The 14,095-nt window shown below is 43.9% G+C and overlaps 1 protein-coding gene across 12 annotated transcripts in view; it reads right to left on the minus strand.

Annotated features, from left to right (window-relative positions):
* Positions 1-14,095, minus strand: part of TESMIN (testis expressed metallothionein like protein) — an 89,676-nt gene that overhangs the window by 73,200 nt on the left and 2,381 nt on the right. For 8 of the 12 annotated variants that reach the window (XM_055270853.2, XM_063644552.1, XM_063644543.1 and 5 more), the window contains exons 3-6: positions 11,770-11,928; positions 9,543-9,663; positions 6,839-6,915; positions 3,232-3,320 (exon numbers count right to left, since the gene is read on the minus strand). In XM_055270853.2, the coding sequence (XP_055126828.2) occupies positions 3,232-3,320; positions 6,839-6,915; positions 9,543-9,663; positions 11,770-11,928 (446 nt within the window). The other 4 variants (XM_055270935.2, XM_055270925.2, XM_063644563.1 and 1 more) reach the window with 4 other exon arrangements.

Here is a 14,095-nt window from a genome sequence, read left to right on the forward strand (position 1 = left end):
GAGGGTGACAGGCCCACGAGTATCTACAGAGTCAGGAGGAGGCCGGCAGGCATTTACTATAAATCACTTGCGTGGCCAGGACTGTGGTCAGTGCTTCAGGGAACACCAAGGATAACTATCTGTTTAATACACAGTGCCTGTCCTGGAGGAATCCACCAAGTCAGCAGGGACACGAGACATAGGCAATGGAAACATGAGAGCACAGAAGAGAATAATCAACCAGCACACTGTGCTATACTGACTGCACATGCTGCTATATTGACTGTAAACGCCACAGAAACTCAGAATAATCAACCAGCACACTGTGCTATACCGACTGTAAACACTGCAGGAACTGAGAGGCAGCATAGTTCAGCACAGATGGAAGAAGTGAAAACCAAACGCTCTTGAAGGAGGTGGAACTTGACATCAACTTTTAAGGCGGCGAGGTTTCTTCACTATTACTCAACAGGACGGCCCAGTTGAAATAACAGCATCAGCAAAGACACCCATCAGGAACGAGCACGGAGTGCGGGGGCAGTGAGGGCCTCTGACTGCAGTGGACACTAGTGGAAAATCACTTCCACGGCTCCAGATGGACTGCCCACCTAAAAATTAAAGAGTTAGAAGAGATCTGGACAACTCTGCCTCAGAAAAGCATTCTAAACAAACTACAACACAACAAGATAACCTCATCTTAAGGAAAAAAATTTCCAGAGAAGCGGACTCTTGAATATTCTTTATTATGATGTTCATTATGTTACTAAAACCAGTAGCATCAACAATGTGTCAGAATTCACATTTATTACCAGATTGGTAATGGGATTATTAAAGCTACAGAGTGTCAGGACACGGATTTGTATTAAAGAGTTTTTATTAATACGATAAGCTAGTTAATAAGTTAGCCAGTTCACCCCCCAACCCTAACAAATGACCATCGGGTCAGCTCACACACTCAGCCTGCTGGCCTCCAGCCTGAGCTGAACTGCTTCTATGGCCTCTACTAGGTTAGATACATCTGAACCACACTGGGCTGACAGAGTCTTGGTTGGGAACTCACACAGAATGAAACAACCAGCAAAACGTTCTCTGACTGCTTCCTTACCACCAAAAATAAATTGGTACAGAGATTCCAGTATATCATCAGTATTGTAGATGTTGAGATAAAAATCATCAGGCCCAATTAAGTGGAGAGGCATCGGATTAGGTAATTATGTGCATAAAAAATACAAATACAAATCTCATGTTGTTCCTGGCACACCGTTTACAATACAGAAATATTTTGTAACCTTCAAAATAAAGAAAAACATGTGACTGATTGAAAAAAATCTAGTATAGACACAGAAAGAGGAAAAGGAGAGAGGAAGAGCAGGGGCAGGAGAACAAAGAGGAGGAGGAGGGGACGAGAAGAGGAAGGAGGAGGAGGAGAATGGGAAGCAGTGGGAGAGGAAAAGGGGGAAAAGGAGAAATAGCTGCCCTGAAAACGCTCTCATGACTGCTCCTCTGTGCAAATGCCCATTGGCTGCACCACATGGAAGCCTCAGAGGGAGCTACAACTGGGAGAGCACGCAATTAACGTATGAGAAGTATCAAATGTCCTTGAATGTTCTAGACACAATAGAGCACAGAGTCAATACTATTGACCAGATGCCCCCAAATTACAAGAAAGATGAGTATCTTCAGAACTGTAGCCTTTTAGATCATCCTGTGTAATGTATCAGCAGAATCTGGAAGTTGCTGAAGTCATTTTTGTTTGGTCCAGAAATGTTAACAGCCATGATGAGATGACCAATTACAATCATAGCAACTGCACCCTCACCGATCCATCACACCCAGAGAGTGAAGCAAGCAGCATGGCCCACGGTCTTATTCCATCAAACTCAGCAAAAGTTGTCAACAGCCTGGGCACAGAATTACAACAGCTGAAGGAGCCACTGCAGAAACTGAAGCAGCAGTGCCCAGGAGCAACCAACGCCCTTCAGCGACCATGAGAGCTGATAGTGTTGATCAGTTCCAGTGTGTTTCCAGATTCACAGCCTTTCATTCCAGCCCCAAACCACTCTCCTCACACTTACCAAGGCCATCACGAAGCCATGCCCGATGGCAGAACTCTGCAGGAGACTGGAAAGCACTGGAGGCTGCGGGCTGTATCCTGTAAGGTATTTGACTGCTGTCTCTCAGGCCCAGGGTGTGTGTTTGCCTTAGACTGTGGGCCAAAAGAACTCCTGCAGGCAGGCTGGGCATGCCTGTAATCCCAGCACTTTGGGAAGCTGAGATGGGCAGATCATCTGAGGTCGGGAGTTCAAGACCAGCCTGGCCAACATGGTGAAACCCAGTCTCTACTAAAAAATACAAAAATTAGCCTGGTGAAGTGGTGTGCGCCTGTGGTCCCAGCTACTTGGGAGGCTGAGGCAGGAGAATTGCTTGAACCCAGGAGGCAGAGGTTGCAGTGAGCGGAGATCATGCTACTGTATTCTAGCCTGGGTGACAGAGCAAGAGTCTGTCTCAAAAAACAAACAAACAAAAAAAAAAAACAAGAAAAAACAAACAAACAAACACCCCCCGGAGGCAGGAATATGCTGATCTCCATAATCAACTACAGGGCTCAATGAGTGGAGAGGGTTGCCCGAACCACTGTTAATACATAAATGTTAACCTGACAATTTCAACCAGCTGATTAGTTTAATTAGCAACAATTATAAACACAAGACAAGGCAAGAAATAGCAAGACGAGGTCCCAGATAAGTGCAGCCTATGTCCACCTGGAGATGTGAAGACAGATCATGCATTAGCACCTGCCATAGAGCTCGAGCCAACTCAGCATGGAAGGCAGCGGGTGGAGGCAGCTGGAGGGCACTCTGCAGCCCCCTGTTCGTGCTGCATGGCTGCCACGCCATTATTTACATGGACGACAGCAAAAAAGGGAGGCCAGCACAGTTTGAATCAACATGGAATGAAGACGGAGCTATAAATGGCAACAAGCCTCAGAAACACCAACATAGGACAGCGGACAGGAGGACAGGGACAGATGCAGGTTATGGACCAGACTCTCCAGCAGCCTTTGCAGCCCCAGCAAAACCAGACACAGACAGCAACACTGTTAGTGGCATTGCTGACGGTAAAAACATTTCTCAGAAGTCATGAAGGTGTGCAGTGAAGCTCATTTTACAGTATAGAAGAAAATCGTGAATGTATCCAAGAGTCTCTTAAATTATTACATTAGAGTGACAGTGTATTACTTCTAATCCTTACCGAGCCAAAGCTATTTTTGGTGGTCCTGGAAGAGTTGATCCCGAGGGGAAAGCAGACCCATTGACTACCGATGGTAAGGCTCCCTCAAGCTGTTCAAAGTCAAAGGCAAGGGTATTTTGAATTAGCAAGGATTTTTAAAGTTCCAGTCAGCCAGCCCCCTGGATAAAAATGATTCTTTTTTTCCCTAAAGGTTTACATCACCATCCCTTTATAACCATGTCTGGCCTTATTACCACAAGGAATCCACTGACATTTGGAAGGCTCTAGTGCCGAGGTGCGTCACAGGCCTGCCTGGAAGTGTGCAAAGATGCAGGGCTGGCCTCCACGGGCTGGAGGCCATCCATAGCTGGCACTCAGCTGGCCAGGGGTATTGTCATGGAACTCCTTTTCATTTTTATAGGCTATCAATTATGAAATAAATTTAATGACAAATTTCCATAAACTAGAAAGGTTCTTACACAGATCTTGACATTTGAAGTCTTGTTGGCAACCACGATTTTTCATGTATTCAAAAAAATATTTCGTAATCAGTTTTAACAAATTCAAAAGCAATGTCATCATCTCTGCATTGTCCATGTTCTTTGCTTTCCCAGGTCTCATCTTTCTTTATGTTACTCATTAGCATGGCCTGTGGATGCTGTTCACAGGGAAAGGAACAGGTAGCAAAGCCATCACTGGCCTACTTCTGTTCTACTCAGTAGCTTGAAGAAATTAACAGTACTAAATACAATTAGGTTTTCAGATTATTTGCATATATCACAGTTAAACCTCATATCCTTGTCCCTTCCTCTCTCCAAAAATGGAAATGCATCTTTAAATAAATTTATTTTTAAAGCTTTAAGAAGTATAGTCTTAGAAAAAAAAAAATGCATCTTGTATTCATCCTCTGCACTTCCTCCATTTCGGTTTAAACTGTGTGTCATCACCATCCGTTAGGGCTGGAAGACACTGAGAAAGCCCCCTGGGTCCCACTGCCTCATTTACAATCAGTCTTAAGTCCCCAGGCTTCTTCCCGGGAAACCCCTTCCTGCTCTCCTCTTGCTCGTGCACAGAAGGGAGTGCTCACAAGGCCCTGAGACGGGTGTCTCTTTTGCCCTCACCCGGAGACCTAATTGTTAGGCCCCTGTCTTCAAATGTCAGTCTGAAGGGTTTTGCATTCTTTTGGAGAAAGGATGTCATAGTTCTCAGGATTGAGGCAATTATTTGCATAAACCAGGTAAAATTACTTTTTATCCCCCTTTGCTTATTTAGCCCCAAAGTAAAGCAGAGACATCTCTTATGTACTCCATAGGTTGTAAATCCAGGGCAACTTTATGCTGGAATCCATGAGTTTCTTCAGCAATGTTTGGTCCTCTTGGAGTGAGGGAAGTCAACTCGGAAGCAGGGCTTCTCAGACTCTGCTGTGTGCACAAGTCACCAGGGGCCTTTATGAAAATGCAAATCTGATTCAGGGAGTCTGAATCCCAGGTTTGGGGTGGAACCTGAGGTTCTGCACTTCTTAACAAGCTCCCAGGTGATCCCAACAGTTCTGGTCCATGCACCACACTTTGGGTGGTAACACTCCAAAGAATATACAGAACTGGGGTCTGGCAAGGAAGCAAAAGATTCTCGGGAAGCAGCAAATGCATTGCTAAAAGAATTGTCCTTGAGGTCCATGCTGGATAAGGGGCCAAAATGGGGACGATAATAAACAGTCAAGGAAAGGTGGAGGAAGGTGGGGAGACAGCAAGTTGTGGCCAAACGGTTGTTTCTCATGCAAGATCTTAGAGGTGAAAGAGCAAGTGCAATGTGTGCCTTCTGGACTGGTGGCTGAAACAGCAGAGAAAGGAAGGCCAGCAGCTTGGAGGGGGCCAGCGGGTAGGAGGGTTCTATGAGGTTCTAACACAGACTCCATCTGGGTGCTCACCAGATCCCGACTTACACTCACCTCCTGCACTGATAACACTCTCTTTTATCTTGACCAATATATCACTTGAGAAGTATTTACTCACTCATTCAACAAATATCTAACTCAATTTACACTCACTCCCTTTGAGATCTCATCTACTCACATGGCTTTCAACGCCATCTATACACTAGGACTCCCATTCTCAGCCCTCTTGCCCAGCCCTTCCTCACTCTAAACTCCTACGCAACATCTTCTGAGGCATCCCGAATTTAATATATCCAAATGGAATTCCTGGACACCTTTGAAAAATTTGTACCATCTCATCTCTGTTGATGGAAACTCCATCTCTCTAATCATCCAGGCTGAAAATCTTGGGGGCATCCTTGACTCCTCTATTTCTCTCACATCCCACATCCAATCCATCAGCAAATCCTGTTGACTCAACCTTCAAAGTATCCCTAGAAGCTATTTCTTGCCACCTCCACTGCCACCACCTGATCTGAGCGATCATCTCTCCCCGAGATTATTGCCATAACAGGCTCACCATTCTCTTTGACCCCTCCTCCCCACTAGCCCCTCTTTAGAGTGGAAGCCATAATCCTTCCAATGTCTTGACTTCCTCCCTGCCCTGCTCTCCTAGCTCACACTATCCCAGGCCCAGTGGCCTCCTCGCTGCTACCACAGCAGGCATGACCCTATCCAAGGCCCGCCTGGGATGTTCCACAGCTTGCTTCACACGGCTGATTCCCTCATCTCTTTAAAGGCTTTGCTCAAATGTCACCTTCACAACGGAGCCATGATCACCCTTTTTAAACCTGCAACTAGGCTTTTTCCCCATCAAATCCCCATCCCCCCAATCCCCTTCCTCTGCTCTTCTAACATATGATATAATTGGCTTCTTATTAGATTTGCTAATTGTCTATCTCCTGCACTAAAATGTAAGCTGCAGGAGGGCAGAGTTGTGTATTTTGTTTTCTGAGGTTCACTTAACTCACAGATCAGTGACCGCCCTTATTGAAGGGTGAGTGGGTGCCCTACATGGGCTAGGCTTTGTGCTGATTCTCATTTTACAGAGATGAATGAGACACATATGGCCTCTGCCCCCATGGAGCCTGCATTCTCGTGGGTGGATGCAGACAAACCAACCAACCACAAAACGCAAGCCAGTGAGAGTGCCGTGCAGAGCAGGAGACAGCACTGTGACTGTGGCTGGAGGCCTACGCTGGGGATTTAGAGAAGGCTGTTCCGGGGAGGTGACACTTCACAGCAAAACTAGGGAAAAAGAGCGTATTTGTCCTCTACTTATATGTAATATAAGCATATCATGGTGTAATCATAAAAGCAAACTTTAAAAAAGTATTTCCATAACACTGAGGAGGGTGAGGAGTGTTCTGGACTGAGGAGGTGGAATATGCTGCTGGTGGGGCCACAGAGGACAAGTTAGCAAGCATGGTGGAATGCCAGTCTGGAGGCTGCAAGAAAGGGCAAAAGGGCTTCATCAAGTTGGTGAAGAATAATCGTGTCCGAGACTGACTCCAGCCCACAGTGTCTGACACAGTGGGGCAGGGACTGAACACTTACTTGGTAAGTATTTCACTGTTGACTTTTAAATGGAAAATAAATTATATTTCCTGAGTAAATCCAACCATAACAATAAAAATTTTAAGAGACATTATAATAATGCACAATTGTATTTTTTAAATTAAAACAATGACTCACTTGTTGTGTAATGAGATTTAATTTTGTTGATGCTGGCAAAAATCTCCCTACTAAAGCAGTCATTGGTTTAGGGACATCTGTAAGGAAGACAATTAAAAATTAATTGTAGCATCTATCGTTCCTCTTCCACTTACACATGGAAAAAAGTACAAAAGTCTGTTATGGACATGTCCTGTGCAAAGTTATTTCAACTTATCTTGATGCTAGTTACATATTTTATTCTCTAAAACCTTTCAAGTCAGTATTTTACTTAATATACTCATTTTTCTTTTCTGTTTTGGAGAGATGGTCATAAAGCTACTTGATCTGAGCTTCCAGGGTTGGTCTACTAGGCTAAAACAGTGTTGTTAGTGCTCTCGTTCGCAAATTGTGTGCCAAGGTGCCCTGCGTTGTCACAGCAAACTCACTAGGGCAGCACTGGATTAAAAAAAATGTTTGAGATAGGGTCTCACTATGTTGCCCAGGCTGGCTTCAAACTCCTGGGCTCAAGCAATCCTCCTGTCTCAGCCTCCTAAGTAGCTGAGCCTATAGGCATACCCAGCTTCGCTGGATATTTTATGTTTTCTTTTCTTTTTTTGCTTTTTTGAGATAGGATCTTGCTCTGTTGCCCAGGCTGGAGTGCAGTGGCACTACCAGGGTTCACTGCAGCCTTGACCCCCCTAGGCTCAAGTGATCCTCCTACCTCAGCCTCCCACGTAGCTGAGACCACAGCCCTGTGCCACCATGCCTGGCTAATGTTTTCATTTTTTGTAGAGACAGGGTCTCGCCCCATTGACCAGACTGGTCTTGAACTACTGGGCTTGAGCAATCCTCTGGCCTGGTCTCAAAAAGTGCTGAGATTACAGGCATGAGCCAGCACTCCAGGCTGGTATTTTATGTTTTTAAAGAAATCCCAGGGACATCTATTGTATACCACAGGAACTACTTCTTTTTTTTTTTTTTTTTTCGAGACAGGGTCTCACTTTGTCACCCAGGCTAGAGTGCAGTAGTGCAATGTTGGCTCACTGCAGCCTCAGCCTCAACCTTCTGGCCTCAAGCAATTCTCTCACCTCAGCCCCCCAATCAACTGGGACAACAGGTGCACACCACCAAGCCCAGCTCATTTTTTTTTGTATTTCTTGTAGAGACAGGGTTTCGCCATGGTACCCAGGCTGGTCTTGAACTCCTGAGCTCAAGTGATTCACCTGCCTCAGCCTCCCAAAGTGCTAGGATTATAGGCGTGAGCCACCGCAGCCAGGACTACTTTCGATTTACGTGTATTTTTTTTTTCAAGTGGTTACTAAGTTGTTTGGATATAAATACTTACTAAGCTATTTAGACTAAACTACTTAGTACTGGAACTGATAGGTACTTATTTGGTTTACAAGTGCCAGGAAAAACATTCTTGAGACACTAAGGGTGTGTAAGCCTCTGTGCTCATGAGTTCAAGCAGAAGGAGAAATGTGTCTTACTCTCCAGAAGCACCTGAACACTTTTCTTCTCCAGGCCTAGGCATCCTTTGAGTGAGGAAAATCAGACGCAGGCAGCAGGATGCACGTACTTTATGGTGATGTTTAATATGTGCACAGTGTAACAAAGGAGACGCAGGTGGGGGGAGTATGATTATATGATAAGGAAATTGAACTGGAAAACACTATATAAACTCTCTCCTCCTGCAGACCTTAAGGCACTAGGATTTTGTCATGTGCCAGGAGGAAGGGGAGCAGGAAAGACCTTCTCCCTGCCTGTAGAGATCAGAGATGCAGCATGGACCTATAGGAGATGAGGCCAAAGCTCCAACCTCAGCTTCTTCGCCATGAAAGAGTCAATGTCTTGAGGATATTTATTCTGTCCCTGGATAGGGAGACAATCAGGATGCAATGGGGAGATAGGGAGTCACGCTTTGTCTTTTTGCCCTGGACTTCAAAGGCCAGTGAAACTAATCTGGATTTGCTATTGGTTTCAAGTTATAGGCAAGGTCAGTGAATCATCTGACAGTGAATATTCTCTCGTTAACTCAAGATCTAGGGTAATGTGATTACGTGCAGTCCCCATAGAGAGGCCTAGTTTTCAAGAATTAGCACCTCACTTTTGTTAAACACAATCCTAAAATACGTCATTTACTCTTTCTCTAATCATGCATAAGGCATTTCAGAACAATCAAGTACTTACAGGTCATTTCTTATTATTGTGCTAGGTTAAAAAAGTTTCTTAGTCAGATAAGAATGAATTTCTTAGAATGAATGTCAGACAAATCCTTTGTTATTTCAGAACTCATGGTGATTAAAGCAGAATGATAGTTCTCATTGATTACACTGAAATGTTTACACTAAAATGTAGGTGTTTATACCACACCTGAAGTCAGCCCATCAGGTCAGTCTGGGAAAGGCTGATGTTTCAATCTAGGCACATCGAGGGACCTATTTGTGGAATTCCTACCAACGCAGTGTTGGTCTAAGTCATCACCTGTTAGGATCACAAAGCTCTCAGCAGCTAGGTGACATGAGGGACAGCTATCCAAGAATTTGAGACAGTCAGTACAGGGTATAAAAATTAGTCTATAGATATATATTTTTATATTCTTAACTTACTAATATGGACTACGAGGTTTGCCAAATTTCCTATTTAATATCCTGGTTGCCATTTCACTTTATATACAAAGCCAAACATATTCATTTACCAACTTACATATATGACATAGTTTTTTTATTAATTAACTTTGTACCTGACTGTAGATAATTATTTTGATCTTGATACTGAGGAACCAAATGGAGTGCTTTTAGTTCTCTTGTTCCAGAATTGTCTATACACAGCATTTGCGTGCCCCCTTTCAATTGGCATATCACCTAAAATGAAAAAGAACAATCAGGTTTCATTTTTGAAACATAATTCCAGTAATAATGAACCTAAATAAACTTAAATCTGAGAAAATAGCTTTAATCCAGAAGTTACATTTTAATAGAAGATAGAAAACTATAGATCTGTTTTCGATTTCTTACTCTACACTAACATGCTCTTTGGAGACACCAAAGGGCAAAAAAAAAACAAACCTAGAAATGTTTCCTGAGATGCGTTCAGTGTACGAACAGAAAAAAGTTCCTGTGCCTGGCTTTCTCCACAGGTGTCTGATTTAGTTGGGGATCAGGTAGCCATGCCCCAGAGCTTCCTTTGTCCTGTCCTCACTCCACCATTGACATGAGCAGAAGAGGGTGCTGCTCCGCCGAGCCCCAGTCCATTCAGCCCCAGTGGGTGCTGAGGCCCTGGCGGCATGTCCCTGAGTCCCTGGGCACGCACTTAAAATCATCTCTAATTTTACTCCAGCTGTTCTTTCCTGCCACACACACGTCATTATTTAACACATGAGGTTTTAAAAACACATCTATTTTATTTCCTACAAGTACAGCTTAGAAAGGTTAGTCCAAGAACTGTAAAGTTCTAAGAAGCCACACTGATCTGCCTGGGCCTGAGCAGCACTGTCAGACCCCCCTTGGATACTGACTGTAAATAAGTGGTCGCAAGCCGGGTGGGTCTGCCAGTCCAACCCATCAATCAAGCAAAAGCACTGAGGAAACTCACTGTGTGCCCAGCCCTGCTCCAGGCCATGGCATGTGGGGATAGAAAGGCGAGAGATGCTGTGGCTTCTGCCTGCACACAGCTTCCAATTCTGCTGGCAGAACCACAACTACACAGAGCAGCTGTGCTTTATACACTTAAGTTGCTTATAATCTAGATAGGAGAACCCAAAGAACCATAAAGGACCAATGTTATCAAAGTAATACACATTGGACCTATTATGGTCACTGGGTCAATACTCCACATCATCCTGACATTTGATGAGAGGCCAGCATTCATGTTCAATTGGAGTTGTATTTGTATTTGGAGGATAAAGTTATAGCTACACACACACACACACACACACACACACACACACACAGGAAAGGCTCAGAGTGAACTCTGCAGACCTGCCTCTACTGCACACTCCTGGGCCCTATCCACATGGGAGCCTTGGCTCTGCCCTCTGGGGAAATGTGCTAACATCACTCTGCAGTATTGGGGAGTCGGAGAGTTCTCATCCTGCTGATCTGCTTTTAGGGCCCTGGAAAAACTGCTATCAGAACCCACAGCCCCAAATACAACCACCGATGGAGAGGCTAATGTTAGTGTACACCACAGCTAAACCAAACTCATGACAGGCTCATTTTCAAGTATTTGCTTGTTAACGTCTATGCCTTACAGCAAGGTCCTCATTTCTAGGAATAAAGAATTGCTAGGGGAAAGGCAATGATCGGTTCTTGGACTCTGGGTGCTTTGCTAAGGGAATGCTGTGGGTGACACTCCCCCCATTCCTAGTCCTTGCCACCTGAGATCTGGAGTCCCAGATGCACCACTTAACTATGAAGACCAATGTAGATGATGTAACATCTCTGTTTCTTACCCATAAAGTGGGGATAAAAAGAATGCCTATCCTACAGAGTTGTTAGGAGGATTAAATAAAGGTGCAAAAATATGACATAAACCACAGCTGTGACTAATTATGTACCCTATACAAGCATTACCTGTTATCATGAGAGACTGGGGCATGAAGGAAGCAGGCTCTGCCCTGAAGCCACAGAACCGCTCCCCACACCGATATGCCAAACCATGAGGCTCAGCTGCATTCCCCGACCCCAGCACTGCACTAACTGATGCGATTTGTGCTCGCTCTCCTTAATGAATACAGCAATGTCCTCATCTTTGTTCGATTTGCTAAGATGGAGTAGAAATGAGAATCTTAGAAGTGAGATGTGAAAGGCTGTAGCTGATGTCCCTGTTTTGCTAATGAGACAACCAAAAATGCTGATACAATACATATGTGAAATGAAAAACGAGTGAAATGATCAGTTGACTTAGTAATGATGGGGTCCAGCATTTAGTATACTGTTAATCCTACACATCTTCTTTAGCATAATTACCATTGGGTTGGAATCTTTCTTAAGAGAACAGCAGGAGGCGTCCTCTAGTTCCTGGGACGATGGGAACTTGCAACAGGATTCCTGAGCAAGAAGATTCTGGAAAGTTGCTTCTTCTGGATTATTACTTGTAATAGTACCACCTGCTTCCTTGCTTTCAACCTAGAAAAAAGCAATAATTATTTTAGAGAACACATGGTGGACACTGGCTCTTGCAGTTGCATAATCTAGAAAATTGAAATCTCAGTGATAAGTAGAAGTTACATTTTAAAGAAAAGAGCACCCTTACTTAGTGCCTCTTCCTCACCGGTACTTCTAAAACTATTAATTTCTCCCTGGTGGGGGGTGGGCAACAAGAAGGGGCAACAAATCATCTGACCCACCTCCCTGGTGACTGAGGACTCCAAGGACCAAAATCACCTGCCAACGAGGTGTGGAGATGAGATTTTCATATGGCACTTGTGGTTGCTTTGAAAATACACCTAAGTAACTGAGAAGAGTCCCCCACTGGTCATCTGCCTCTCGTGCTGCTTAACAGTGCCCGACTCTGAGCTGAAGCCCTGTTCTTCTTTCAAGTCACTTAAAATGCTGCCCCTTCATCGCACATTTTTTTTTTTTTGAGACAAAGTCTTGCTCCATTGCTGAGGCTGGAATGCAGTGGTGAGATCTCAGCTCACTGCAACCTCCACCTCCCGGGTTCAAGTGATTCTCCTGCCTCAGCCTCCCGAGTAGCTGAGATTACAGGCTTACACCACCATGCCCAGCTAATTCTTCTATTTTCAATAGAGACAGGGTTTCACTGTGTTGGCCAGGCTGGTCTCAAACTCCTGACCTCAGGTGATCCACCTGCCTCGGCCTCCCAAAGTGCTGGGATTACAGGTGTGAGCCACTGTGCCTGGCCCCATTACACATTCTTCCAGCATGCTTAGTAGTTTGAATTAGATGTTCTAGTCAATTGTTTTTTTCCTCAAAAAGCCCAAAGTAACGTTTTAATATTATTTATGATGTGTTTATAGGAAGATTTGTAATTAGGTAGTAGCCCTTTCCTGCCTTAATAGTAGGACAACAACGAACATGAAATGGTGGAGAGTAGGGAGTGGCTGCCAGCTTTGTATTCAAGCTGTATTCTGTAACAACTGTCAACTCGATGACAAAATTACCAAAGATATGGAGAAATACAGGGATAATACTGAAAATCAATAGAATTTTTAAAAGTAAGAATCCTCGTGGTTAAAAAAAATTACAATCAGGATTGTTTCAAAATTGGGATGCTGTTTTTTACAATCTGTAGGAATGTGAGGAGGACTGGGAAACCCACGATTTGCATCCTCCCTCCCCTCCCCTCCCCTCCTCCTCCACCTGCACTTGCCCAAGCTGCCTGGACCAGAGGACAGTGGGGCTCCCCAAAGGCCAGGAGGCAGGCCATAGAGTCCTTCCAAAAAGATGGTGGCTCTGAGGTAACATACTAAAGACCTCAAATAAAAATCACAGAGCAGGTATCTTCCAAAATGCAGATGGTGACTCAAATTGGAGCTTGTCTAGCCCAATAAAATCAGAGGCCCAAACAAATCGTATTTCCCACATACGGGCAAATCACTCAGCACAGCAGACTAGCATCTAGGTATAAATCTTAAAAGAGATAAAGTTTAGCTATATTTTAAGTAGCTTTATTTAGATATTTTAAATTTCATATAAATACAGATAAAATTTTCTTCTACTTGCTGCTTTGGGGGATGTGCTATGCATGTCATCCCAGTTTAGATTTAACTTATCTCCCTGTAATCAGCAAATACTATTATAATAAATATATCATTTCCTCAGCCCTATGCAACTAATATCTGAACTACTTATACTAAAATTCCATTTCTGACCTTTCGAAACAGAGGTCAATATATGGGAATGAATTTCTAGAAAAAGGAAATTAGCAATTGATCCTGAATATTTACTGAAAATAATTCCATTCTGTTTAAATGATAAACATGTCTGTGCTGTATCTGGTCCATTTTATTAATGAATCAGAAAGCGGTCAATAAAAATTTAAAAAGCAAAGTCTCTCCTTTAGTTTATCAAACCAGCAATCTCTTAAAATTGGATTAAAGACAATTTTATTATCTTTAACATCAGAGAATTCTCTTGTGTGTGTTTTGTTTGTTTTTTAAGACAGGGTCTCACTCTGTCGCTCAGGCTGGAGTGCAGTGGTGCAATCTCGGCTCACTGCAGCCTTCGCCTCCCAGGTTCAAGCGATTCTCCTGCCTCAGCCTCCCGAGTAGCTGGGATTACAGGTGTGCGCCACCACACCCGGTTAATTTTTGTATTATCTTCCCTGTTC

The sequence above is a fragment of the Symphalangus syndactylus genome, chromosome 1 (assembly GCF_028878055.3).
Source record: "Symphalangus syndactylus isolate Jambi chromosome 1, NHGRI_mSymSyn1-v2.1_pri, whole genome shotgun sequence".
Classification (NCBI taxonomy): domain Eukaryota; kingdom Metazoa; phylum Chordata; class Mammalia; order Primates; family Hylobatidae; genus Symphalangus; species Symphalangus syndactylus.